Here is a 27,475-nt window from a genome sequence, read left to right on the forward strand (position 1 = left end):
AGCCTATACGAAGTTGACTCTAGTAAATAATCAAGTTGTTAGAGCACTGCTCGGTCGAAATCACATGCGTTTCTATCTCAAGCATTTTTTTCAATGTTAGTGATCAAAACTATAAGTCTTGATTTCTAGACTATTTATAGATGTCTCCGACTAGGACATAGTTTGTGTAGTTGAGTTTAGACTTCACGGCGTTTATCACTTGAAGACGAAGAACTACTAAGGAGAGCTTGTGGAACTTCATCGAAAAAAGGTATGTGGAGACTTAAACTCATCTATCACTTGGAAAGTCTAATTCTACTCTATCTCCTATATTGAGACATAATTCGTGCTACGATATAGTTTTCTCGATACACATTTGAGATTTCGAGCTGAATATACCTCGCTTACATATTTCTCGAAATATGTGTTGGTAAGCTTTCGCTTCGACCAAGTTCATCTTATATCATGAGAAAATTGCCGAGTAACATCTTACATGGTTTGTGTGATACAATCATTTGGTGTAAGACTTGGAATGTTTCGATAATGATTATTTCAATATCTTCAAAATTGTTTTGATGCTAATATTGTGTGAAAACTGCTATTGTCATTATAGACGAATGTTTCAATGATTGAAATAAATAGTTTAGAATCTTGTAACCATCTTTGGATATAAGCATAGTGTGTTCGCACGTTAGTGTATAAGTACTTGTGTGTATACAAAAAGGTTGTAGGAGACTGGGTAAGTATGCGTACCCGTACGCATACTGGCGGAAGTTCACGTCTGTGAATTTCTGCTGAGTTTGAAAACCAAAACAAAACTCATCCGGTTACCTAAAGTACGCGTACCCGTACGCATACTGGCGGAAAGTTCACGTCCGTGAATTTATGCTGAGTTTGAAAACTAAAACAAACTCAAATCCGGTTACTTAAGTACGCATACTCGTACGCATACTTAAGTAGGTTACTTTTTAAAATCGGTTGTACATGAACCTAAAAGATTTATCAATAAAGAATGCAATCTTTCCAAACCGTGGCTATAATGTTCATGTATTGATTCGATTGAATCAAACCGATTTTGCTTCAATTGTGTTCTTGTATAAATCCATGAGAATATAGCAATTGAACAACTCTTTAACTAGTTTCATTTGAGTCATTTGAACTAGTTATGGTTAAGATGAATAAGGTTGATATGAGAGTAATCATATGGCTAACCTCGTTTAACTATTTGTGAACCAACATGGTGTACACGTTTGGGTACGGTTACATAAACCTAAATAAGGGTACATTTCATTTGTGTGTAACAAGCTAAGTTCGATCTAACGGTTGAAAGATATTAGCTTGGTCGAATCAGGTTTTTCATCTAACAGTGAATATTGAATGCTTTGTTACCAAGGTAACTTAGATTGCAAACCCTGATTTAAAAACTATATAAAGGAGAACTCTAGCAACTGGGAAACCTAATCCCCACACCTCCTGCGTGTTACTAGTTGCATAACTAGAGTCGATTCTCCTTTAACCTTAGGTTTTTCTCGAGACCCTGTAGGTGATTGCTGTCGTATGCGTCAAAATTTCACTTTCTCACTTAAAAATAATATGGATTAAGTATATGGTAAGAAAGAGTTTGTTTCCACAGAGAGGCAATTGTTGTTATTCAAATTTCAGATTCTTAAGTAACCAAGGGGGGTTTCTATGAAAACAATAATAATTAAATAGAAAACAAGGTAAATATTAGAGAATAATCAATAAGGAGAAGATAGGCGGCTAAACTGCAAGATGATTATTTTCCCTTCAAACAAGTCTAATGAAATCTTCTTCGTCCGGTATCCGAATGACACGCTTGAGTAGTATATCTCGCATAACTTTTCGAGACCTATCTAACGATACTATTTTCGTAGCTAAATTATTATTAAATTAATTTCTATTAATTAACATTCGTGTTAAACTAATCGAGTCATTTGTGGCTAAATCGTCTCTTGACTAGTCTAATAGCGTTGACGAGCTTGAGGGTCCTTACAGACCAAAATCGAAGACTTTAATAAACAAATGTGTATCACACATAAAAGTCTATGGTAATAGATAAATCTGTCTCCCACAGAAATACCTACGAGTTTTTGTTCTGTCTTTTGATAAATCAAGGTGAACAGGAACCAATTGATAAACCAGACTTATTTTCTCGAAGAACAGCTCAGTATTATCAATCACCTCACAATAATATTAATCGAGTAGCGAAAGAAAATATTGTGGAATCACAAACGATGAGACGAAGATGTTTGTGACTACTTTTAAATCTTTCCTATCAGGGAAATCAATCTCAAGACAATATTACGATTGTACTTAGTACGATAGAAACAACAAGATCAGATCACACAACTACAAGAAAAGTAGTATCGGTCTGGATTCACAATACCAATGAAGTCTTCAAGTCGTTAACCTACAGGGTCTCGGTAGAAACCTAAGGTTAAAGGAAAATCGACTCTAGCTAATATAACTAGTATCACACATGACGTGTTGGGATTAGGTTTCCCAGTTGCTAGAGTTCTCCCTTATATAGTCTTTCAAATCATGGTTTGCAATCAATGTTAGCTTAGTAACAAAGCATTCAATATTCACCGTTAGATGAAAATCTGATTAGATTCAAGCTAATATCTTTCAACCGTTAGATCAAAACTTAGCTTGTTACACACAAATGAAATGCACGTTTATCTAGTTTTGTGTAACCGTACCCAAACATGTACATCTAGTTGGTTCAACAATAGTTAACCAAATGGTTAGCCATATGAGCACTTTCATATCAACCATATTCTTCTTTACTATAACTATTTTAAATGACTCAAATGAACTAGTTAGAGAGTTGTTCAATTGCTTAGATCTTATGGAAGTATACAAGACACAATCGAAGCAAAAACAATTTGATTCACTCGTATCGATACATGAACTTTATAGCCACGGTTTGCAAACTTGCATCCTTAGTTAATATAAATTTAAGTTCACGAATAATCGTTTTTAGAAATAACCAACTTAAGTACGCGAATTGGTACGCGTACTTAAGTACCAGGAATAAGTTTGTTTTCAATTCACAAACTCCAGCGGAAATTCTCGGGAAGAGAACCTACGACAGTACGCGGACTCTAGTTCCGGTTTTCTTGAGCAGCAAAGCACGCATACTTTGGTTCAAGGAATAAGGACTTATACATGTATGAGTTACCACACAATGCTTATATCCAACCATGGTTATATAATCTAAACTTTCATTTCAATCATTGAAACATTCTTAGAGAACGTTATATAGTTGTTGTTCACACACTATTTTTCGTCAAAGCCATTTTCAAGTGATTGAAACTTAATATGACTTTCGTCACTAGTAAAGATGAACTTGGGCAAAGCGAAAGCTTACCAACACATATTTCGAGAAACAGATAAGCGAGATAAATTCGGCTCGAAATAGCAAATGTGTATAATCAAAGTCTATATAGCAAAACGACTTTCGTCTCAAGATAAGAGATAGAGTAGATAGACTTTTGAGTGATATATAAATTCAAGTCTCCACATACCTTTTAGTTTATGAAGTTCCACCAGTTCCTTGAGTAGTTCTTCGTCTTTGTATGATGATCTCCATGGAGTCTTGAACTCAACTACACTTTTTATCCTAGTCCGAGACTTAGCTATAAGTAGACTAGAAATCAAGACATATAGTTTTGATCATTAACATTGACAAACATGCTTGAGATAGAAACGCATGCGAGTTTGACCGAGCAGTGCTCTAACAACCATACCCTTAAAAAATATTTTTGGTCTCTCATTATCTCCATCAGAACTTCCCATAATAACTAAAAATAGTAAATGGAGAGCAGAAGAACAATACTATAATCTTACTCGATGGAATCCCTTGTAGATTACCTACTTCACTCTTCCTTGGCCCAAATTTAAGATTTCATGGTGCTGGTACGGAAAACCTAAGACAAGCCTTCACGTACGCGGACGATATGGAGAAGAAGAAAGGTACGCGTACCGTAACCTTTATAGTTCCTTAACAGGCTTGGACCCGTACTGATATCGTGACCCATGAACATCAGGATTCCTTATGTAGAACAATTCCAAAGAAGTTCTAGATGATATCACTTAACAACTTTATAACAACACTGTAAATTAAGAAGAATGTTCAACTTAATTTGTGTGATAGTTAGTTCGCATGGAAACCAAAACAAAATCTAGAAGCATGAGGATCACACACTGTGAAATTTTTTATATAAATATGATAAGATAATTACTCTAATTCTTAGATCAATGAAAAGTTCCGAAACAATATACTTATAGCACAAGAACAATTGATATTTTCTTCCCATCACAGTGTGATAAATACGGTAGTAGAGCAGGAATTTACCTACCATTATTTACCCTCAGGTGAGAAGAAATAACATGACTTTGTAAATATTAACAATTGGGGTTTTCTCAACACATTAGAATTCTGCTAAATTTTTTCATAAGCCGTGATCAGTTTACTTTGAAACACCCGACGAAGAAAACAAAAGAATCTAACCCAAAGAAAATGCAAATGCATAAAAGCTTACCAATCTGCTACTTTCCCCATCTCAAGCTATATACATTATGGGGTGATGCCAATTCTTGTTACCAAGAAGTTAGATGAGCAGAAAGCTACTCATGGATCATCTCAGATAGATATTCTTTATAATTTGCACTAGAGGTATAATCACAGTAGTGATTATTCAATTCATGGGTAATAATTAAAGAAAGATATTAACGAGCTTTACCTCTTTCTCAACACAATCATTAAATCAAACAGATAGAAATCCGTGAATCTGGTTGTTATGAGAATAACTCAGATGGTACCAAAGACCAATGTCTGAGTGTCAATCAAGTTATATCCAACAAACAAGGGAGCCAGATTTATCAACTGTGATTGAAAAATGCACAACCTATAATATTTCAATTATATAAAGAAAATATAATGCGGAAAAGAAATAACACAGACACCAAAATTTTTGTTAACGAGGAAACCGCAAATGCAGAAAAACCCCGGGACGTAGTCCAGACTTGAACACCACACTGTATTAAGCCGCTACAGACTCTAGTCTACTACAAGTTAACTTCAGACTGGAATGTATTTGATCCCTAACCAAGTCTCATACCGATTAAGGTACAGTCGCATTCCTTACGCCTCTTGAATCTAGTAAGATTATGCGCACTTGATTCCCCTAGCTGACGTCCTTTACATCCTAGAAGTCGCTACGATCCAAAGTCGAAGACTTATAAACAAATATGTCTCCTACAGATAAGTCTATTATATTTGTTGTTTCCGTCTTAAGATAAAGATCAACAAGAACAAGAAAATCAACTAATAATCCGGTCTTATACTCCCGAAGAGCAGCCTAGAAATATAAGTCACCTCATAATAACCTAACTGATTAACAGAAGAAGTTATTGCAAAATCACAAGAGTCTGATACAAAGAAACTGTTGTGATTACTTTTTATATCTTACCTATCTGAGATAAATCTCGAAAAAATCTTAGAGAAGATTAAACTCAATATGATAGAAAAAGTAAGATCAGGATATGCAACTATGGAGAAAATTGTTGGACCTGGCTTCACGAATCCCAAGCGAAGTCTTTAAGTCGTTAAACCTAGTAATGGTTTTCAGAATAATTGGAAATCTAGGTTAATAGAGAATCGACTCTAGTTTCCAACTAGGACACACAAGAGTGTCAGGATTAGGTTTCTCAGATGCTAGAGCTTCTCCTTATATATTATTTCAAATCAGGTTTGCATACAATCAAAGCTAAGATAGCTTAGTAACAAAGTAATTAATATCCACCGTTAGATGAACTCCTGATTTAAGATTCAAGCTAAGTTTTCTTAGAAAATAAGAAATCAATCTCCACCCTTAGATGGTTTAGTTTGATACACACAAATGAAATATACCTACATTTAGATATGGATGAACAGTACCTAAACGTGTATAACAAGTTGGCCCAATAACAGTTAACAGAAGTTAGCCATATTAGCAATTTTAACTTAGCTATATTCATCTAACACTTCTAGACTCAATCTGATAATCAATCAATCATGATACATAATCAAATGTATCTAAATGTGTTTTTCAAAAGAGTTGTTCAAATGTTCATTATCTCATAGAAATATCCATGAAGCATTTGAAACATATTCGACTTGTTTATAAGTGTACAAAGTACTTATATACAAGAACCAATTCATGAAAATAATGCACGGTTTGCAAACAAGGTTCGCATTTATTAATACATTAAAAATCCAGGGACTTTAGTTCGTAAACGAACCTGAGTTCATAAGTACAAACAATAGTTAGGATACAGAGTATGTGAACAAGTTGTCATACTTACCGATTTTAGAATGTAACCACCGAGTTCGCGAGCTACCGTTCCGGACCTTGCCTAGTTTTGTCATTTTCAAACACTGTTCGCAAACCAAAGTTCCGGACCTATCACAGATAAACTCATTCGTAAACACAGTTCACAAACAAGAGTTCCAGACCTCAACTAGCACTTCACAGTTCGTATACTGGGTACGCATACTATGTTGTGTATTCAGACATTGGTAGTAGTTCTAAAACTCTCATTTAATCAATTTGAAATATCCTTAGAAGACGACAATGATAATCTTACACATACCACTAGCTTCAAGTAATTTTCAAATGATTATTTTGATCAATACGAAACATCCCGAGTTAACATCAAATGATTGTCTCACACAAACCATGTAAGATGTTCAAGGTAATTTTCACATGATTATCTTGACTTAATATTTAATTTCCAACAAATGATTTTTTTTACAACTAAAGTTGTCAAGTAGATGATAAAGCATTCTAAGATTTAAACTGGTATTTCGAGAATTATATAAACGGGGTAAAATCGACTCAAAATTTAAAATGTGTATAACATAAAGTCTGTATAGCTATACGAATTAGTCTCATTAGTATATATAATTGAATAGACTTCTGAGTGATTATGTCTTAGTCTCCACATACCTTTTGTCTTTGAAGTTCCTCTAAGCTCTTCAGTAGATCTTCTTCAATTGGTGAACGTCATGAAGTCTAAAGCTCAACTACACACTTATATCCTAATCCGAGACATAGTTATAAGTAGACTAAAAATCAAGATATAGTTCTGATCAACGAAACTTGATAAACAAGCTTGAGATAACAACATTTGTGAGTTCGATCGAGCAGTGCTCTAACAATTATAAATGCTTGCATCATAATAGTAGGTGAGTAAAGTCTCAAATGATCAAAACTATAACGATTACAACAATGAAATGTACAAATACCATGTTCAGAGGGTTGAGAGATTCACACATAAAAGTCCAAGCCGTGAAAACGGTATTGTGTACCGTACAATTCACAGTTGTAAGGCTTAAATTGTCCTAGGAAAAAAAATACCAGAATGTTTGGATTTCAAAAAATCAAAACAGAGACCTTTATATAATTTTTAAACAATATTTTGTACATATAAAATGGTCAAGGACTTAAGGGAAGCTACAAGGAGTTAAATACTACTTACAATACTTCTATGTATCTGACACCCTAAAGAACTCTCATGGTAGATTTTGAATTATCTCCTTTACAACTTTCATTCTCTACTCTCTTCACTATTTGTGTTTGTTTATCTTTCTGTGTAAAGCTTAATAACCGGTAATGACCCCCACTTCATAAAATGACCCTTAGTATTAACCATATCAAGATTGTTTATCACAAAATACACCACCACCACCTTTTGACATTTTTACATAACCACCAGAACTTGAGCCTCTTCCTTTGCTGAAATACATTTTATATGTTCAGTAACCATTAGGGCACAAGTGCTTAGCGTAAAGATGTCTAAGAAAAATTATAAATATACCAGATGACACGATCTCCAGTTATTTGGGTCACATTGCATCGGGGCCCCAGAGGAGAGGGAGTGTTAGAACCTCTAAAAGATTAACGGATCGCATTTGTACCGGCATGGAAGTCATATACACTAAGATCATCTTCACTAATTACCTCTTCAGTGAAGAAGGAAAAGTTTCTGGTAAGCCCATGGGGTTCTTTGTTCACAAGATTCGCGATGGTTGAGGAGTTTGAAATTTCAATAAAACAAAAAGCCCCTACACTAATGGAGACCTTGGAGTAGATTTTGTAACGCTTGGCAGGGTTAATCCGGAATAAATAAAATTAACCACATCATTATCGTCATCACCTAACCGCTCATATAAACAAATCAAACTAAACTCATGCAATTCATATTTTTTGTATTTAATTTATTGCACCCTATGGTCAAAAAATATGGGGGTTTTAAAACCTAATTACACATACCAAAAAAAAAAACGAAGGATAAGTTCATTAACTCTTTCATTTACACTGTACACATTATAAAAAAAAAAATCAAATCGATCTCATGGCACAGAACAAAACCTAAGTTCAACATACGGTGTATCAACTGGGTAGTTCAGAAACTATAAATAATTTTTCCAGCTCAGATGTGTAATCCTTAGAATGATAATCCAGTGTCGTTTAAAAATCAAGACTCACTTCTAAATCAATGGTATTAGATTCCATTTGGTTTCAACCCGAATCAGAGGACCAACTAATTAAAAATCAAATTTAATTCCATTCACTTCCCTCCCCTGCAACTATTATGAGGATATAAACCAAATGAATTCTAAAGGAGAAGCATGATAATTAGGGTTTTAAACAGTAAAAAGAGGGTTAGGGTTTCAAACACCAAAAAATTGCTATTACAATCACCCTGCTATCTGATATAAATGAAAATAAATAAATAGAGATATATTCCTATGTCATCTGGATTCGATGAATTCATATCCACCCGTCCATGACCTTCTGCAAAGTTATGTAAGATGAAGAAAAGGGAGAAACTGAAACAGAAATCGTGGGAGAGATGGAAGATACGGGATATAATCTACTATCCATTTCCTATCCGGGTAAACCCAACCCATATAACCTAGACAGAGTACTGAATCTGGAGGGAAGGTCTGGTATGAATCGGATCAACTCAGTGGACTGGTCACACTGCGTTAGACTCGCGCACGTATCTTTTCCCGGAATAGTCAATTTTTATGAGCTTTGCTATTAAAAATATATCCAATGCTATACTTAACTCAGGCTAATCTCAATTTGCTTAGGTTATGGTACTAATGAGTTAGTATATGGAATTGAACTAAGGAATTCGTTTACTTTTGGCAAATAGTAAGTTTGGAGTTCGACACATTTGATGATGTAAAAAGTGATGCATTTTGAATCGGTGAAATACCATGAGCTAGGTAGGCGGGTGGGGTGGACCGATAGGAGTTCAACCTTACTCAATTCCTTGCCTTTGATGATGTAAAAAGTTTGGAGTTCGACCTTACTCAGTTCCTTGCCTTGGGGGTATTTTAAGCAACAAATTTGATAGGAAGAGAAGAGGCCATGAGCAGTAGTACCCTTAAGTAATTATGGGGTGGGCATAACAAACCCACACTTGATCTAGCCGCGCCTCCAGTTCACTTTCCTAAAATACGATCTGCATCTACAGCTATAAATAAGCACACCGACTGTAGAAAACTTCATTACTTGCTAAATTTCATTGCTGCGACTGAAGAAAACTCCATTTAACAACACACTGTTCTAGGGTTCGTTCTTGTTCGAAAAATTAAAAATGGGTATTCTTAATAATCAAAAGGGCAAATCATCATCATCATCTTCTTCCATTAAACATGTTGATCATAAGATTAGAAAAAAGTGTTTCAAGAACAGAATCAAAGGATTTGAGAAGAAATTTAATGAGTTGAGGAAACTCTGTGATGTTAAGGCTGTTGGAGTTGTGCATTCTGAATTCATCAATGGGGCTAAAGAATTACCAGCAAACCCTCATGAATTTGATGAGGTCGTCATGCAATTTAACCAAAACAAGATGAAATTGTGTAGTGGTGAAGAAGCAGAGGAAGTTGAGAAGAATCAGAGATTCTGTTTTCGGAATGATAACGGTAACCCTAAATTTGATAATTTATGTACTGTTGAATCACTTACAAAGATTGAGAGTGAATTGGAATCCATATTTGTTATGATTTCCGAGAGAGAAAATCAATTGAAAGCAGGGGATGTTACATCGCCATCATCATCATCTCCGAATTGCGATCAGAACAATAATTTTGGGGTAATTGAATCTACAAATTACCATTACGAGTCTACTTCTTTGGTGGTAGGATCTTCTAACAACGTTTATGATTATGGACTTCCTTGTTCTGATTATAATCAACAACAACCGCAACCGGAGGAGGAGATGAAGAAGAGTTTTGGGGTTGTTGAATCTAATTCAACTTCGTTGGCAGTAAGATCGTCTAAGAACTTGGATGATTATGGATGTTCTTCTTCTTATTTCTCTAATCAAGAAGAATCCCAACCCTTGATTAGTGTTGTTGATCCTTTCTCTGAAATGGTTTATGATCAACCATTCTCTGATATGATCGATTTGGAGTTCCAGAGATTGAATTGCAGCAGCAGCTACATGGACATGATGATGAACACAACAAACCCAATTGACGGACCAGAATTCCTTCTGTGGTGAATGAATAGTGCTGGCTGGAGTAATTAAGTAACTTTTTGTTTGTCATCTATTCTATTTCTAGTATTCATTGGAGGAGACAATTTCTTTTGTGATGATTTTATTGCTTTCTAGTTTATGTAACTTAAATTTTTTGTAATCTACAATTTCTTATATTCATGGTGACAATTGATTTGTTATTTGGATCCCACAATTGATGTCAGGGTCATTAGTTTGTAATTCACTGCAAGTTTGCATGAGAGAACTGGCAAAGTTGCCACAACTGCGGTTCTGAAATGGCTTTTCTAGTGTGCATCACTTCGCTTTACAGAACTTGTCGCCAGGGAAAATGAAGCATTTCTAGACTGCTGTACAAAATGAAGCATTTTTCAGATAAGTTTCTCTGCTTTGTTTCGAGTAGCAATATTAACCTGCAATGCTTCATATGTGTTCATCAGAAATTTGAGGCTCCTAATTTGTAATTTCTCTGCTTGTTAAATTAGAGATTACAGAGAATGAGAATGTTGTTTCTATGAACTTTCTGACAAATAATAATGTACCAGTTGCTCAGTTAAAATCATGTCTAGATATATGATTTTATCTACAAGAGCTTTAAAATGTCAAGCCTGCTAGTCTTAACAAATTTATCATCTAACGTCATACTAAAAATACGGGTATAGTTGCCAGGCGCCAGCAGATAATAGTGTTAGTATTGGAATATGTGAAATCAGTGAAAGCACTACTGACACAGGTATGCAAAGTTGCAAACATTGGTAATTTTTAGTGAATTACATTGGTAAAAATTCCTGAATAATTTGTTCTTTTCCATCATATATACAATCTTTATAGCTAAATATTGGTAATTTTTAGTGAATTTGTGTGGTTGTCTATTTTTGTAGGATATGGATGGCATTTACCTCGATGTTTCTTGTTCACTTGCTTGGCTCAAAACTTGTCCAAACTAAGTTTTGCATCGTATATTTCTTCGGACTCTAATGAGCTCTCACCAGATAACGAACTACAGTTAGAGTTCAGGGAATATTTGAAACCGTCCCTTCCGTCTCCTCAGACATCAAATGATGCGGACATGGTTGCTAACCTTTTAATAGAGCGCCATGATCCTTATAATGCTGTGGATCCTCTCTACTTCATCTCAATGGTATAAGAATTTCTACTGAGTTGGTTCAGCAAACTCTGATTAGATTGAAAACTGTACCAAAAATTGCATGGATTTCTTTATTTGGGCAAAAGAACAACCAGGTTACCGCCATGACGGGGTTGCTTATGATATGATGATCGATATCATGGGAAAATTACAGTAATTTGATGTCGCTTGGCAGTTGCTTCTTGATATGGATCAGCTAGGTGATAAACCGACATCAAAAACTATCAGCATTTTGTTTCGTAGATTGATAGCTGCAGGACTCACAAAGCAAGCCGTCCAAGCTTTTGCTGACATGGAGAATTTCACAAAACGAGAAACTGATAGAGAAGATTTTGTTTACCTTCTTGACACTCTGTGTAAGTATGGGTATGTTAAGGTGTCTACGGAGATCTTCAATCGAAGGGAATTCAAATTTGAACCAGATACGCAAATGTATACAGTTCTGATTTATGGTTGGTTCAGATTAAATCGACCTGAAGTGGCGGAGAAATTCTTTGAAGAAATGGTAGATCGTGGATTAGAACCAAGTGTTGTTAGCTATAATGTTCTCTTGAGTGGAATTTGCCGTAGAACGGTCTTACACCCGGGAACTCACTTTGAAGGAATCATTCAAAAAGCTGAGAACTTGTTGGATGAAATGCAGAAGATGGGAATAGAACCAGATGTGGCTGGCTATTCTATCGTTTTCCATGTTTACAGCCGCGCGCATAAACCAGATTTATCGCTCGATAAGTTGAGTTCGATGAAAGAAAAAGGGATTTTCCCAACAGTAGCAACTCAGTTATAAAATGTCTTTGTTCATGTGGAAGGCTCGAAGATGCTGAGGAGATCCTTATAATGAGATGGTTGCTAATGGAGTAAATCCATCACCTGCAACCTTTAACTGTTTCTTAAAGGAATTTCAAGGGAGGAAATATGCTGATAATGCCTTGAAATTGTACACGAAGATGGGAGACTTGTCATGTATGCCGAGTTTGTCCACATATAATATATTAGTTGGGACATTTTCAAGGTTGAACAAGATGGATATAGTGCAGGAGATATGGAATGACATGAAGGAAATTGGAGCTGGTCCAGATTCGGATTCATATATGTTGTTGATTCATGGATTATGTGAGAAACCGAAGTGGGTAGAAGCTTGTGAGTTTGTCGTGGAGACAGAAGAGTAGTATTTTTTTTACACTTTCCTTACACTTGGGAGTTATAGGAGTTCCTTGGTTTTGTTTCAGTTGTCAAGTCTCTGTGCTGTCAGCTTGGCATTGTTGAGCTTATTCTTTCTTTTTGGACAGTTCTCTTTTGAACTGAGTTTGATTAGCTACCTTGTAGCATTTTGCAACTCTGGTAAAAAAAGATTTAGTGTTCTTCACAGTTGTACGATAATAACAATGGATGATCAAGAAAGGGTTTTCAAAGATGGTGCTATTGTTATTGATGGAGATAAGATTATTGCTATTAATCAATCTTCACTCATTTTAGCGGAGTTTGGTACCACTGGTCATGATGATGTTGACATTATCAATCTCAATGGAAAAATCGTGATTCCAGGTTCTGATTTCAATCTCATTAATCTTTCTCTGTTGAGAAGTTATGTTTTTGGTAATTTAATTCATGTTTTTGATTGTAATTTTATTATAGGTTTAATCAATACACATGTTCATACATCTCAACAACTTGGTAGAGGAATAGCTGATGATGTTGATTTAATGACTTGGTTACATAAACGAATATGGCCTTATGAATCTAATATGACTGAAGAAGATTCTTATATTTCTACATTACTTTGTGGAATTGAGCTCATTCACTATGGTCTAAGCTCCCTTTAAATATCTAGTCTTTCTGCTGTCATTTAGATGTACAGGCAGTATTGCATATTATGTTTTCTGATATGTTTTTGATATTCCTAAATTGCAGGTAACTTGTTTTTCTGAAGCAGGTGGACAACATGTTTCCGGGATGGCAAGAGCGGTGGAGCTACTGGGTTTACGTGCATGTTTAGTGCAGTCAGCCATGGTGGTGAGAGCTTACCAAAAAAATGGGGTGTTCAGTCGACTGATTATTGTATTCAGGTTGAACATCCAGTCTGTTCTCTTTTGTGGTTTTAACAGGTTAAGATCTTTCTTTGTTAGTATGTTTGGGGAATCAGTTTCAACCTATCATTGGTGTTAGTCTTTTGTTCAACTTGGTTTCCTTCTCGTGCATTTGGCAACCTGTTTTTTGGTCCATTACTCTCTATCATTTGTTGTATGACCAATGTTACTTTATTGACTCAAGGGATCAGTCTCGAAAGGAACTTTATGCGAAGCATCGTAATAGTGACGATGGGCGTATTAAGATGTGGTTTGGAATACGGAAAATTATGAATGCAACTGATAAGCTACTATTTGAAACTCGAGACGCAGAGAAAGAACTGAACACTGGCATCCACATGGTATGAATCCTACTTGGTACCATCCATTGTGCATTTATTATCTGCCTAAGACCTAGTAATTGTTTCTTTTCTTGTTACACTTTTCTTTTCCCGCAAAACATTGTTTCTTATCATCATAATGCATGTCCCATTGCACTCTGGATTTTTTTTCTACTTCCTGGATCAACTACATGATCCTTCGTCTCAAACCCTTGAATGTGTGATTCTTACTATATTAAAATAAAATAATTCTGATTGTGCTTACCAGGATCTCCCCCCACTTTCATTCGATTCTAATTTATCCCATATTCGATTTATTGTCCTGATTCTAATTTGTTTGATGTTTTCCGTAGCATGTTGCAGAGATAGCTTATAAAAATGAATCTGTGACTAAGACTCGAGAAGTTGATCATGGAACAGTTACATACTTGGAGAAAATAGAGCTCCTACAATGTTGGCAGCTCATTCCGTCTGGGTCAATGATACTGAGGTGGTTCAAATCCTTGGCATTCTATCATGCTAAGATTGGTCATTCAATTCAGTCTCTTAGTGGTAGAGATTGGGTATTTTAGTCTTCTTAGCGAAGTTTGCATGTTTATATTAATAGTGTCAATTGAGTTTGTAGAAACTAATACCGATTGTATTGGCAGATTGGTTTTCTTTCAAAGGCTGGTGTTAAAGTTTCTCACTTTCCTCCTGCTGCAGCAATGCGAATGCTTGGGTTCGCACCTGTAAAGGAGATGCTGGATGCTGGGATTTGTGTCTCTTTGGGTACTGATAGGGCCCCCATCAAATAATAGGATGAGCATAGGTTTGTTCTTTATGACCTTAGTTTCATTCAAAATACCCATTTGTCTTGTTTTATAATTCAATATATGAAACACGTACTCGCTCTTTAGTTTTCTCTTGCGCCTTGTACCCCCTTTATTATCTGGATTCCTCCAATCAGTAAACTGTTTTCATGCCAATAACTTTTGTTGTGACTGAATCTTCCTTTGACAGTTGATGAGATGTATCTAGCTTCTTTATTAATTAGGACGGGAAACCTACCTAAAGGGAACAAACAACTGACCCTACAGCTCTGCCTGCTGAGACGGTATTGAAAATGGCAACAATAAATGGTGCAAAATCAGTATTATGGGATAATGAAATAGGTTCACTTGAAGTCTCAAAAAATATACAATTAAAGACTTGTATATATTTTGCTTATGTAATTTATTTCTGTGTCCCGCTTGATTGGTTTATATTGATGGTGCTTTCGTTCTTTCTTTTTTCTGGTAGGCTGACATGGTTATTGTTGATCCCTTCTCTTGGTCCATGCTACCTGGACATGACTGGTAACAATTCTGAAATTGGATTTATGTTTGTTGAAATCCTGATAACATTTCTTCTTACTGTCAAGTGTGTCCTTGTAAGTCACAAATATACCGAAAAACCACTTATAGGTGATAGGTCACACCATAATCACATGGGTCAACACTGTTCCTGATTAACATTTTTTCGTTTTAATAACTTCTTCCAGAAATATAACTCTCAAGGGAGCGTCATTTTCATTTGTTCTCCACACAGCTTCAGATTATACTTTAAACTTGTGGCTTTATTATTCGTACCAACATTGACATCTAGCTTTGCGATTTTAGGTTCTGTATCTCATATCTGAATAATATATGTATCCTATATTCAACTTGTCGGTTAATTAGCGAAATGTATCAAGTATATGTATCCCATATGCTATCAGGTTGACCAAATGTATTTCTGCATCTGTTCTTTTGCAGTATTTCCAGCCTTGTCTATAGTTTGCGCACTGAAAATATTGAAGCTGTCATGTGCAATGGTCAGTGGATTATGAAGGACAGGAAGATTGTGAATATAGACGAGGTATCATCTGAATTTCTGAACATTATTTGGAAAATAAGTTATCCAAAATCAAATACGACAAGTCTTAAAACTTTCTGACATTATATTTTTGAAACGATTTTGGCTAATCGTGTGGTGTTCTTGGACAGGAACAAGTTTTCTCACTAGCAAAAGAAGCTTCTCATGAACTTTGAAAGAGGGCAGGCATCACAATACCGAGCAGAATGAACTTCATCTGATTGTGCACGATCCTTGCCAGACGAAGAATAGAAGGGATTTTCGGAGAACAAAAGTCATAGTTGACTCACTATTTAGGATTAGTAGCGAGTTAAGTTTTGTTTTCTTAGCGAGTTAAGTATCTCTCCTGACTGGGTTAAAACACTGCGTTACAACTTAGTCGTTCTTTATCTGGCCATTAGTGGCTTGAATCTAACTCGTTTTGTTGTTGCCGTTCTTGTTGATATCTTAGTACGAATAACTTCAACATTAGTTGAGGATCTAGGGTAACTGAAAATAGGTTGTTACCGTTCATTCTTTTCTTTCTAAATAGTATTTAAGCACATGTAATCAGTGTCACCTTGTAAAAGTGTTTTTGATTGAATAATTTCTTATTTTTTTCACCAAATTGTTACCGAGCCACTTCATTTTGTATTTCATCGTTATCCTATACATTACAGGTACATTATTTATATGTCCATACTTTTGACAGCCAATAAATATATCCTTATACAATAATAAATTTGTCCTTACTTTTTAATAACCTTATCCATTTAAAATTAGATTATCTTAATACCATCACCCATATAATACTTTTATTTATTTCAGAATGGAACAAATTTCTTCCTCTACCACTTCACCACCACCACTAGCACCACCACCACCACCACCACCAACATTCAACTACCATTCCACCATCACCGTTCAACAACCACCACCTACCAACCGCCACCACCACTGATATTTCACCACCACTCCTTCACCACCACCAGTCCTCCACCACCACTAGTCCATTGCCGCCACCACCACTAGTTCGCCGCCACCACCGCCGCCGTCACTGCCACCATTGGTTCAGATATTTTTGTATCAACAACAGTAGTTGATCCAAATAAAAATAGAACCAACAGTAGAAGTTGTTCCAGTTTAGGGGATCAACAACGATAGTTGATCCAAAAAAAAGGATCTAGTTGATCCACTAAATTGGATCAACAATAAAAGTTGATCCATGTAAATAGAGTGAACTTGGCGTGAGTTGAACATGCATCATCTGACATGGAGTCAGTCATGCTACCATTGCACCACAAGTTCAACAGGAAGAAATTTACATGATTTAAACTACAAAGCATGATTTAAACTACAAGCATGATTATACTTATCCAAGGAAATATTGTTAACAATAGGAGTTGAAAGGATCAACAACAGTAGTTGATCCATAAAAAATTGGGTCAACAACAGGAGTTGATCCCATGGATGGATCAACAACCATAGTTGATCCCATAAAAAGTTGAGTCAACAATAGGAGTTGATCCCATAAAATGGATCAACAACAACAATTAATCCCATAAAAACATAAACACCATTCAAAGCAACATTTATCACTTCCCTAACAAATACAATTATAATACTGTCATTACCACCAACCTAAAAAAAGGCGTCAACAACAATAGTTGATCCCATTTAGGGGATCAAGAACGGTAGTTGATCCTATAAAAATTGGGTCAACAATAGGAGTTGATCCAATAAACGGGATCAACAACAGTAGTTGATCCAACAAAAACTGAAGTAAGTAGGTTACTGAAAGGACAATTGCTATACCTGGAACACCATTAACATATTGAACTCGATCTCGAACACAGATTCAAACCTCCATTAAAATAGCACCAATAGTTCCCATCACCAACTGTGACCCAAATCAAACAGAAACTTCATCTTCTTTGCTGATCTAGCTAGATCTCAATCTTAATTTCATCTTAGGAACCCTAATTTCACATTCAGTTCTTCAATCTCTCAGTTTATATTTCACAACAGCAGAACATATTAACCTTAATAGATCTGTTGATAGCGGTTGAGGAGGTAACGGAGGTGATGGTGCTGGTTTTGGTGGAGAACTCGACATGATGATGATTCTTTGATAATCTAACTCGATCCAAATCTTAATTTCATCTCAGGAACCCTAATTTCACCTTTCGTTCTTCAATCTCTCAATTAAATTTAACAACAGCAGAACATATTGACCTTAATAAATCTGTTGATAGTGGTGGCGGAGGTAACGGAGGTGGTGGTGCTGGTAGTAGTGAAGGCGATCAAGATGGTGGTGGTGATGGCAACGATGAAGATGGTGGTGGCGACGTAGATGGAGATGATGGTGAGCTCGATCGTTTTTCTCCGGATGAGAAATAAAGAAGATAAGAAGAAGCAGAAATGGGGTATATTTGGAAGTCCCTAAATTATTGATGGGCCCCTGATGGGCTTATAGATAAAGAGGGACATAATTATTATGTGATAAGGATATTTGTGTAGACCATCAAAAATAGGGACAATAATTCAATTACCACTACATTATAACTTATTGATTTTGACCAGTATATACCACAAAGGTTTCTGAAAACAAAGAAAACGAACATACAAAGAGAAAAAAAGAAAAAGCTGTATCCGAATGAGTAGTGTTTGTAGTTGTACTACCATGTAGTCATGTACATGTAGTTGTTACCTGAGAAGTGGGCTCAACAACTCTCAAACAGATAGGCCCTGGGGTTGAAGTCTAAGTCCATAAAAGGTTAGTAAACCAATCAGATAGTCTCTGAGTAACTAAGTAAGAATGATTTTTTGGGACCATGGTATTATTAGGCCACCTTCCCTATATTTTTTTTTTTTTGCTAAAGCACAATTTTATTAATTTTTAAACAAACTTAAAGATTACAAAATTTGAAGGCAAAAAAAGGAGAAACTAAAAAACTGAGAGAAATTACACATGTGCCTGAGCATTTATCGCTAGCAAAATCTATAATACTTCCTACCAGGTAACTCAATTTTTACTAGAGATGGAGGCTTCCCTTCATGAACTATCACAGCACCTTGAGCCAGCTTTGCACCCTGTTTAGCAAGTTCAATTGCAGAGAAATTAACTTCTTTATAGCACTGCTCATATATAATCTCAGTAATCTCTTTTTCGGCTTTCAGCCACCTTGACTGTAGGCACCAAGGCACCACTCCTTTTCTGACATCTTCTATTACTGTCATTGAATTAGATCTGATAAGAATCTTACTACATTGCAGTTTAAACGCCCATTCTAAATCCCATACAATAGCTAATGAATCAGCTATATAAGTAGTAGCAATTCCATTTCCACCTGAGACAGTTCCAATGAACCGAATGTTATGATTTCTAGCTATAACGCCAAAACCATCCATTCCTGAATTACCAACTGCAGTTCCACCGCAGCTAAATAACATATAACCTTCATTAGGACTGATCCACTGACATTATTTGATGATCTTGAACTTCATATTTCTCTGGCCTAGATTGAAAAACTAAGCACATAAGAATCATAATTCTTCCCCCATCTTGTACCTGTCATTCTGTACCCACCATAGAATACCAGGCTTATAATTCTGCTTTTAAAGCTCTCCAAATTTGGTACTATGTTTTTATGAATCAACTTATTTTTTTTGAAACCATAGCTCTCCCATTGTTGCACATGCTGCTGTCATCCAGACTTGCTTAATAATTGAGATCTTATGTTTTGCAAATTTAAGAATATCTGATAAGGAAGTAGGTGTTTGGAACTGAAAGATAGTTACTAACCATTGCCATATACTTTTATTGAACTTGCAGAACCACGGGATATGCTCCATACTGTCTTGATCTTGCTGGCAGATACCACATTTAGATCAAGTGAATAGCCTTTTTGGATTAGCTTTGCATCATCAATGTATACACCCTGCTGTATTTTCCATACATTACTGGCTATACTTGGATGTAGAAATCTTTTCCATATTTGATCTGGCCAATGTATCTTTGGTTCCTTGGTTCTAATTTTTTTCAACAGCAGCAGATGCAGAGAAAATACCTTTAATGTCTCCACTCCATATAAGTTTGTATTTCTCTCCACTTATTGAGGGTAATGAAGCTGGAGTTAAAGCTTGTAAATTACTTGGAATTCCACTCACCATTCTCCAGAATATCACACACAATCATATGTAATTTTTTTTTTATTGTATCATTGAAGCCCACAGTTTCAGCCTAAGGATTTTCACCTATCCAAGTATCAAACTACAATGACAATTTTTCACCAGTGCCTATATTTCATCTCAAATTTGACTTCAACTTCTTCCAAGCCCACTTTAAACCTGGTTATACTGTGGATAACTTCCATTGAGTGTTAGAGCACTGCTCGGTCGACATCGCAAACGTTTCTATCTCAATCTTGTTTGTAAAGTTTAGTTGCCAAAACTATAAGTCTTGATTTCTAGTCTACTTATAGCTAAGTCTCGGACTAGGATAGAAAGTGTAGTTGAGCTCTAGACTCCACAACGTTCATCATACAAAGACGAAGAATTACTCAAGGAACTGGTGGAACTTCATCGACTAAAAGGTATGTGGAGACTTGAACTTATCTATCACTCAAAATTCTATCTACTCTATATCATTTCTTGAGACAAAATTCATATTGCTATATAGACTTCGACTGTACACATTTTCTATTTAGAACCGAGTTTATCTCGCGTATCTATTTATCGAAATATGTGTTGGTAATCTTTCTGTTTGTCCAAGTTCATCTTTACAAGTAACGAAAGTCATGTTGATTATTTCATTATCTTGAAAATCGCTTTGATGAAGAATAGTGTGTGAGTAACCTCTATTTAACATCCTCTAAGAATGTTTCAATGATTGAAATGATAGTTTAGGATATATAACCTTGAATGGATATAAACATTGTATGTGAACTGTACTTGTGTAAGTCCAAAATCCTTGAACCAAAGTATGCGTACTTTGCTGCTCAAGATAACCGGAACTAAAGTCCGCGTACCTGTACGCGTACTGTCGGAAGTTCACGTCCCGAGAATTTCTGCTGGAGTTTGTGAACTGAAAACAAACGTATGCGTACTTGTATGCATACTTGAGTGGGTTATTTTCTAAAAACGGTTTATTCGTGAACTTAAACTTATATAAACTAAGGAATGCATATTTGCAAACCGTGGCTATAAAGTTCATGAATTCATTCGAGTGAATCAAAATCGGTTTTGCTTCGATTGTGTCTTGTATACTTCTATGAGATCTATGCAATTGAATAACTCTCTAACTAGTTCTTTTGAGTCATTTGAACTAGTTATGGTGAAGATGAATATGGTTGATATGAAAGTGCTCATATGGCTAACCATTTGGTTAACTATTGTTGAACCAACTAGGTGTACACGTTTAGGTACTGTTACACAAACCTAAATGGACGTGCATTTCATTTGTGTATAATAAGCTAAGTTCGATCTAACGGTTGAAAGATATTAGCTTGAATCTAATCAGGTTTTCATCTAATGGTGAATATTTAATTCTTTGTTACCAAGGTAACTTAGATTGCAAACCCTGATTTGGAAGACTATATAAAGGAGAACTCTAGGTACATATTCGACTATAATTCCCTAAACGTGAATTGCACATCTTCATTGGCGTCGACTAAAGGGGTGCGTAAATGAATTACATTATACTAGTTGAACACCAAACAAAAGTATTCCATATTCGCTAAAAATTTAATGAAGCACGAGATGCTCTCAAATATTGTAAATGAAAACAATCAAATTTTCATAATGCTCAAAATCTTATATCTCAAAAATTTAGTCAAAAACTAAAAAGGAAACATCCGGTTCACAAGTTGTATGGTATTTAAACCAAAGACAAGCTATAAAGATATGAAAAGCAAAAGAACCCATCCTAGTGAGGAAGCAGTCGAAAATAATACCAGTAGCTAACATCACGGAATGGTACCCTAGCTAGGAACCTCGAAGCAATAACTGTACATCTTCGGTAAAGTGATGTACATGCCATTACTATCTGTCAGGAAAAATGCCCACCAACTCAACTACAATAAGAGAAAAATAATATAAGCAATTAGCTAAATCTCGTTAAGCAAAACTCTGGTATCTCAAAGTGATTTATGTGATCTCCAGACCTGATCAAAATCGAGGTCGAGGGAAAGATTTAAAAATGCCAAAGGATAATGGAACCAAAGACACAACTCTATCGAATCATAAAATATTTAGAGTATGACCAAACACAGGTCGAAAAGAGACAAAAGCACGGGACGGCTTATACATTTATCCAGATCGTTGAACATTATATAGTGGTCTAAGTAAAAACAGACTAAAGAAAAGCTATTGAGATCCAACTAAGGTCGTGAAATTAAGAGTCAAAGAACTCCAGATCGAAAGAATTTAAAAGACAAGGTTAAAAGATTAGTCCAAATAAGGATTTATGGAAAGATTAACCTAACCCAACAACTGACTCTAATAAAAAAAAGGACCTTCAATTCAAAATAGGTTAAGAAATCTAAACTTGACCAATATTTGAAAACCAAGTTCAATACCAACTTCAGGTGAAAAACTGAGGTATAAAAATTCAAAGCTATGTTAGAGCTAAAAGGTTAAAATTTACTACGACCATTATCAGAGGTTACTAATTAATGAATTAAAATCTGAATGAAAAATATCCCAAAATAGAAAAGGGGGGAGTAGCTAAAAGAGCGTAAATGTGACAAAATAAAGAAATATATCACAAATGAATTCTTTATAAAAATAAAAAATAAAAATGGAAGAAAAGGATAACAATATCCACTGCATTCCTAAAAACTATGCCCCGTACCTTCTAATCAACAGGTTTTGGAGAATAATATTTTTGAGAGTCGTCTCCGTGCAACTAGAAGAATTGGGATGAAAAGGATAACTCGAACTGCTCACCCTAGGGTTTGAAGCATGGATAATTAAGGGACTTCCACATGAAGAAGCAGGCTTCAAGCTAGAAAGCTTGTCAAGCCCAAATTGGCGCTCAATAACTTGAGGACAAGAAATAACTAGAGTAATGTTTAAGGTGTTGATTGTGGTTTTTAGTTCATGGCTAAAATTGTAAAACCCTGTATATTATATGCCTGCTTTCTGCAAAGAAGTAGAGCTGCCAAGAAGCTGATGAGTGTCTATACCTCTCTGCTTATACATGAACTATGTAGTTTAATACTTATGAAATTTATTTAGAATAATATTGGTGCATGTAGCAACAATCCCAAGTATTCTATAAATTCTATTAATCTCCCACATGCATTATTCACTAAATGCATGGCTTGCTGAGCATTTTCCCAATGCTATGTTCCCCAGCTGAACTCTTAATATTGGAATGACATGACAATTACTGTTCACTCGCAGCAGAGTATCATGAATTTCCCGAAGTGTCAGTATTAAGATTTGCACGAAGATACTCAGGAACACGCAAGTTGATGTGCCAACACACAGATAATTTATCGATTTTTATTTTAATTTTGTGTCAGCTCACGAAATTCAATTTTCTAACCTAATTTTACCTATTTGCAAAAATTAGGTTTTTTGCGCGCTGCGCGATATTTCGAACCCTATTAGTCGAAACTAATCCTAGGAGCACTAGGAAATTGATCCAACATGGAGCGAGTAGGAGCAAACACCTACCAAAAATCAGAAAACAAGAGGAAATGCGGCAAGTAAGAGCAGCGGCAAAAGGAGGTGTGGCCGCGCCACTTGGCCGACCGATTGGTTTCAGCAGGCGCCACCTGTGGCCGGCTGGCCACGCTCCATGTTGCTGCTTGTCGGCCCCCTTTCCCATCAATCAATCAGGTTGCTCTAAATGCGCCACACGCATATTTTAAAGTCGGAATGTGGCCGGCCACGCTCCATGTTTCTCTTGTCGGCCCCCTTTCCCATCGACCAATCATGTCGCTCTAAATGCGCCACACACATATTTTAAAGTCGGAATGTGGTCGCCCACGCTCCATGTTGCTCTTGCTGGCCCCCCTTTCCCATCGACCAATCAGATCGCTTTAAACCTTCCACACTCCTATTCTAGGAGTTCAACCAAATGTCGTCGTGACCATTGTCCGCTCCTCTTTCATAAGGAACAATCGGCCATGCCGCGGCCTACCCATATGGCTTCTAAAACCATCACCCAAAGATTTAACGAACAACTGGGAGAATTTGGTAAACAATTTTAGTATCATCTACATACCAAAAGTTTTGTATGGATGTCTAGCGTAACATATTAAAAAATCACATCAATCGGATTAACGAGCTAAAAGATATAACTTAAAAGGCGAGCTAGGTCATGGCTGAAAACTGACAGAACTCCTCCTGAACTCTTCCTGAGTTTTTACTGTCGGGATGTTTTCACCTCCTAAAGGACCTCAAAACCTAAATATTCTTGCGTATGAAATTAGGAAAGTATTTTTTCATAAGAATGGAAGGGCAGATCGTCAAAATCCGAATTCGTATAGGAATTCTACAGCAGTTTTAGTGAGGGTCTCAATCTGAATTTTATGATTACGAAATTTCATAAATTAGCACAAACTTATGCAAATCATCTCATCCATCTAACTTGGCTAGACAACTTAACCGTTTTAGATTTAATTTGGGCCAACCAATAGGATGTCAAAATGGCTACCAACCACCATTCTCCTATAGGGACCGATCACCACATCTTTAATGTACATGGATAGCTCCTGGCAGCTACTCACATATGACCACCCGCCACCTATCTTGCGCGTGATTGGTCAGAATAACTAGGTCTTGCAAACAAGACACATTCAGCAGCCTGCTGCATATTTTCCACTAAAATACTCGAGACATCAAACATGTCACAAACTGGGGGATGTTCATCAGGGTATTGGTCTAGCTATTTACAGCATGCGGCGTGCAACACGCCTATTATGAGAAAGTGTCAGGAAAGCGGACAGTTAGTGGCGGCGAGGAGTAGTGTGTGTAAACTAACCCGTCTCCCGTCATAGTAGGGACGTGTTTTTCAACATTTACACACTACCCCACTTCTCCATCACTCAACCACTCCCACTTCCTATGAGATCAGGGTGCGTTCAACTATGACTTGTATAAATAGGTTTCTACCTATTTCAACCAGACAAAAGAGTTTTGGTTAACAACAACACAGTATCCAGAAAAACACGGAGAACTGATAGCTTATATTCCGCAAGCTAGTTCCATATTCTAATACAAGTCATAAAATACTCACACCTTCAGAGTTATCCGTTTTGGTCTCAACACCTTCTTCGCTTCCCTCCTTAAGATCAACCCTTCTCCTTCATTTTGTGACTGAAGGAAGACTGGAACGACCATTTCTTGGTTTAGGCCAGGATTGTACAGATTGATCTCTCGAATCTAAAGTACTCTCGTGCAGTGCATTTGTTTAGGGTTTAGATTCGTTTCTCATCAACACGCCCAAATTTACCAAAAACGCAGAAACAGTTTTTACCCCAAAACAACTGGCGACCACAATGGGAGATTAATCTCTCGGTTGTGAAGCCAGTTTACCAATCTTCAGTCCAATCTTCCCAAACTCAAGATGGTGGATCTTAGGTCTAAATTTAATCATTAACCATAATTTACTTCAATCTCCAATCCCAACTTTCCGCTTCATGAGTTACCCCAACCATCCCAAACACTTCCAAAGACGCCAACGCTCGAAATCTAATCACCATGGAAGGTATGGAAAAATATTAGAATATGTTATCGCAAACCAAGTTGATATTCTCAAGATGCAAACTGAGACGTTTTGTTTCTTAAAGAGTATGGAAAATCGGTTGTAGCAAGAGCCAGCAAACATTCGCTCAGAGAACGCCATCAATTTCAAAGATGACACAAAAAATGTTGAATCCTTGTCTGAGGTCTGTGCCTCCGCCAACGACGATGCAGACAGAGTATGTGGCCGTATCGAACGAGAGAAAAATGGAATGGCCAACACCAATATACCATCCACAAGCGCAGTCAACACATCCCATGGAATTACGTCCTCTAGCACCAGCAACACCGGAAACACCCCCTCTGGCATGACACCTCCTATTACCAGAGCTAGAGCCGCCGTTACTCCTAATATTTCTTCGAGCATGACACCTCCAATCATCATCAGGGCTGCTACCACTTCTTTTTCAGGACGAGAGACTGGAGGATTCAGAGGAAACCAACCTCCCATTACCATTATCGATTTAATGGAGAGACAGGAAGTTGTTTCCAAAACCCAGACGGACATGGCCACAACTCAGAATGAGCGAAACAACGAACATCCAAATGATTATGTCAAGAGATTCATAATTCAGGCGTTAGATTGTCATGATCCAAATGTGACTGAACATCAATTGGTGGAGTTATGCATTAATGCTTTCTGGGGATTCTGTTCACGAAACCATGCAATCTATGATGGGGCATGTGTGTGAGATTCTCTATTTCTCCAAGGCGCAGCGCCGAGATATATTTTCAGCCCTCAACCGTATTGTGTCGGGAAGGCGATTGTTTTCAATTGGAGAAGCTACCCCAAAATCCCAGTCTCTCTTGGAAGGTACGGCTGGTAAATGCAACTGGGGACTCCTAACCACTACTCACCTGAGAGGTGTCGAGTTTCAAAACACACTGATTGACGCATCCTCTGACTTCAACATTGTCACCATCAAGACACTGAGAGCTGCAGAAATTTCGAAGCAAGAAGCTGCTCACTTCCCGACTATGATCCTTATGGGTACATTAATCTCGAAATAAAGATAGGAGATGCCCTAACACACGCCAAGTTTCATATTGTCAAGGAATACCCGAATTATGATATGGCGCTTATGGATACATAGCAACAACGCGAAATTAGGAGGACAACTCCCAAATGTGACGCAATTTCCTGGAGAGAGTGTAATTTCGCAGGTTCCACGCACGAGTAAGTCTTGTTAAGAACCTCTCTTTACAACCGGCTATTTTTCATCCCATAAAGACCTAGGGACTTTTGTCATGCTTATTACTAAGGGGAGAGCCTGATACACACAAATCCCAATCATGCGCGAAGGACATTCCCAGCGGAGACAGAGCTAAGTAACTATCCTTAAACTAAATGTTTTATATCTATTAGGCATATTAATTAAATGTTAAATCTCTTAGTGTTGAGACGTGCAAATTCCTCAACACTCACTACAGTGTTTCCAGGCAAACTGCCTCAACACATCTTTCCTATTAGTGTTGAGACGTGCAAATTCCTCAACACTCAGTACTGTGTTGCCAGAAAAACTGCCTCAACACATCTTTCCTCTTAGTGTTGAGACGTTCAAATTCCTCAACACATCTTTCCTCTTAGTGTTGATACGTGCAAATTCCTCAACACTCACTACTGTGTTGCCAGGAAAACTGCCTCAACACATCTTTCCTCTTAGTGTTGAGACGTGCAAATTCCTCAACACTCACTACTGTGTTGCCAGGAAAAATGCCTCAACATGTCTTTCCTTATTAGTGTTGAG

The 27,475-nt window shown here is 36.6% G+C and overlaps 3 protein-coding genes and 1 pseudogene across 4 annotated transcripts; 3 read left to right on the forward strand and 1 right to left on the reverse strand.

Annotated features, from left to right (window-relative positions):
- The first annotated feature begins 9,566 nt into the window (after positions 1–9,566).
- On the forward strand, positions 9,567–11,900 carry LOC113271551. Of its 2 annotated transcripts, XM_026521449.1 has the most exons (3): positions 9,567–10,596; positions 10,770–11,296; positions 11,445–11,900. In XM_026521449.1, the coding sequence occupies exon 1, from the start codon at positions 9,661–9,663 to the stop codon at positions 10,567–10,569; it is 909 nt and encodes a 302-aa protein (XP_026377234.1). In that variant the 5' UTR covers positions 9,567–9,660; the 3' UTR covers positions 10,570–10,596; positions 10,770–11,296; positions 11,445–11,900. The 2 variants fall into 2 exon arrangements, with proteins under 2 accessions (XP_026377234.1, XP_026377233.1); XM_026521448.1 differs by having other exon boundaries at positions 9,567–11,296.
- Positions 10,923–12,497, forward strand: LOC113273277 (pentatricopeptide repeat-containing protein At2g13420, mitochondrial-like). Its single transcript, XM_026523024.1, has 4 exons — positions 10,923–11,023; positions 11,226–11,296; positions 11,445–11,704; positions 11,886–12,497. The coding sequence occupies exons 1-4, from the start codon at positions 10,923–10,925 to the stop codon at positions 12,495–12,497; spliced, it is 1,044 nt and encodes a 347-aa protein (XP_026378809.1).
- A 55-nt stretch (positions 12,498–12,552) lies between these two features.
- Positions 12,553–16,599, forward strand: LOC113273278 (annotated as a pseudogene).
- Positions 16,600–18,962: 2,363 nt separating this feature from the next.
- LOC113273279 lies at positions 18,963–19,424 on the reverse strand. Its single transcript, XM_026523025.1, has one exon. The coding sequence runs from the start codon at positions 19,422–19,424 to the stop codon at positions 18,963–18,965; it is 462 nt and encodes a 153-aa protein (XP_026378810.1).
- Between the last annotated feature and the right edge of the window lie 8,051 nt (positions 19,425–27,475).

Source organism: Papaver somniferum, chromosome 4 (assembly GCF_003573695.1).
Source record: "Papaver somniferum cultivar HN1 chromosome 4, ASM357369v1, whole genome shotgun sequence".
In the NCBI taxonomy this organism is placed as follows: domain Eukaryota; kingdom Viridiplantae; phylum Streptophyta; class Magnoliopsida; order Ranunculales; family Papaveraceae; genus Papaver; species Papaver somniferum.

Excerpts from the sequence above, each read along its gene's own strand:
- LOC113273277 (XM_026523024.1), top strand. The coding sequence starts at position 10,923 with ATGAAGCATTTTTCAGATAAGTTTCTCTGCTTTGTTTCGAGTAGCAAT. Across the intron at positions 11,024-11,225 it reads AAATTTGAGGCTCCTAATTT|TTGCCAGGCGCCAGCAGATA; the intron begins GTAATTTCTCTG and ends ATACGGGTATAG. Across the intron at positions 11,705-11,885 it reads CTCTCTACTTCATCTCAATG|TTGCTTCTTGATATGGATCA; the intron begins GTATAAGAATTT and ends GTCGCTTGGCAG.
- LOC113271551 (XM_026521448.1), top strand. The coding sequence starts at position 9,661 with ATGGGTATTCTTAATAATCAAAAGGGCAAATCATCATCATCATCTTCT.
- LOC113273279 (XM_026523025.1), bottom strand. The coding sequence starts at position 19,424 with ATGTTATTTAGCTGCGGTGGAACTGCAGTTGGTAATTCAGGAATGGAT.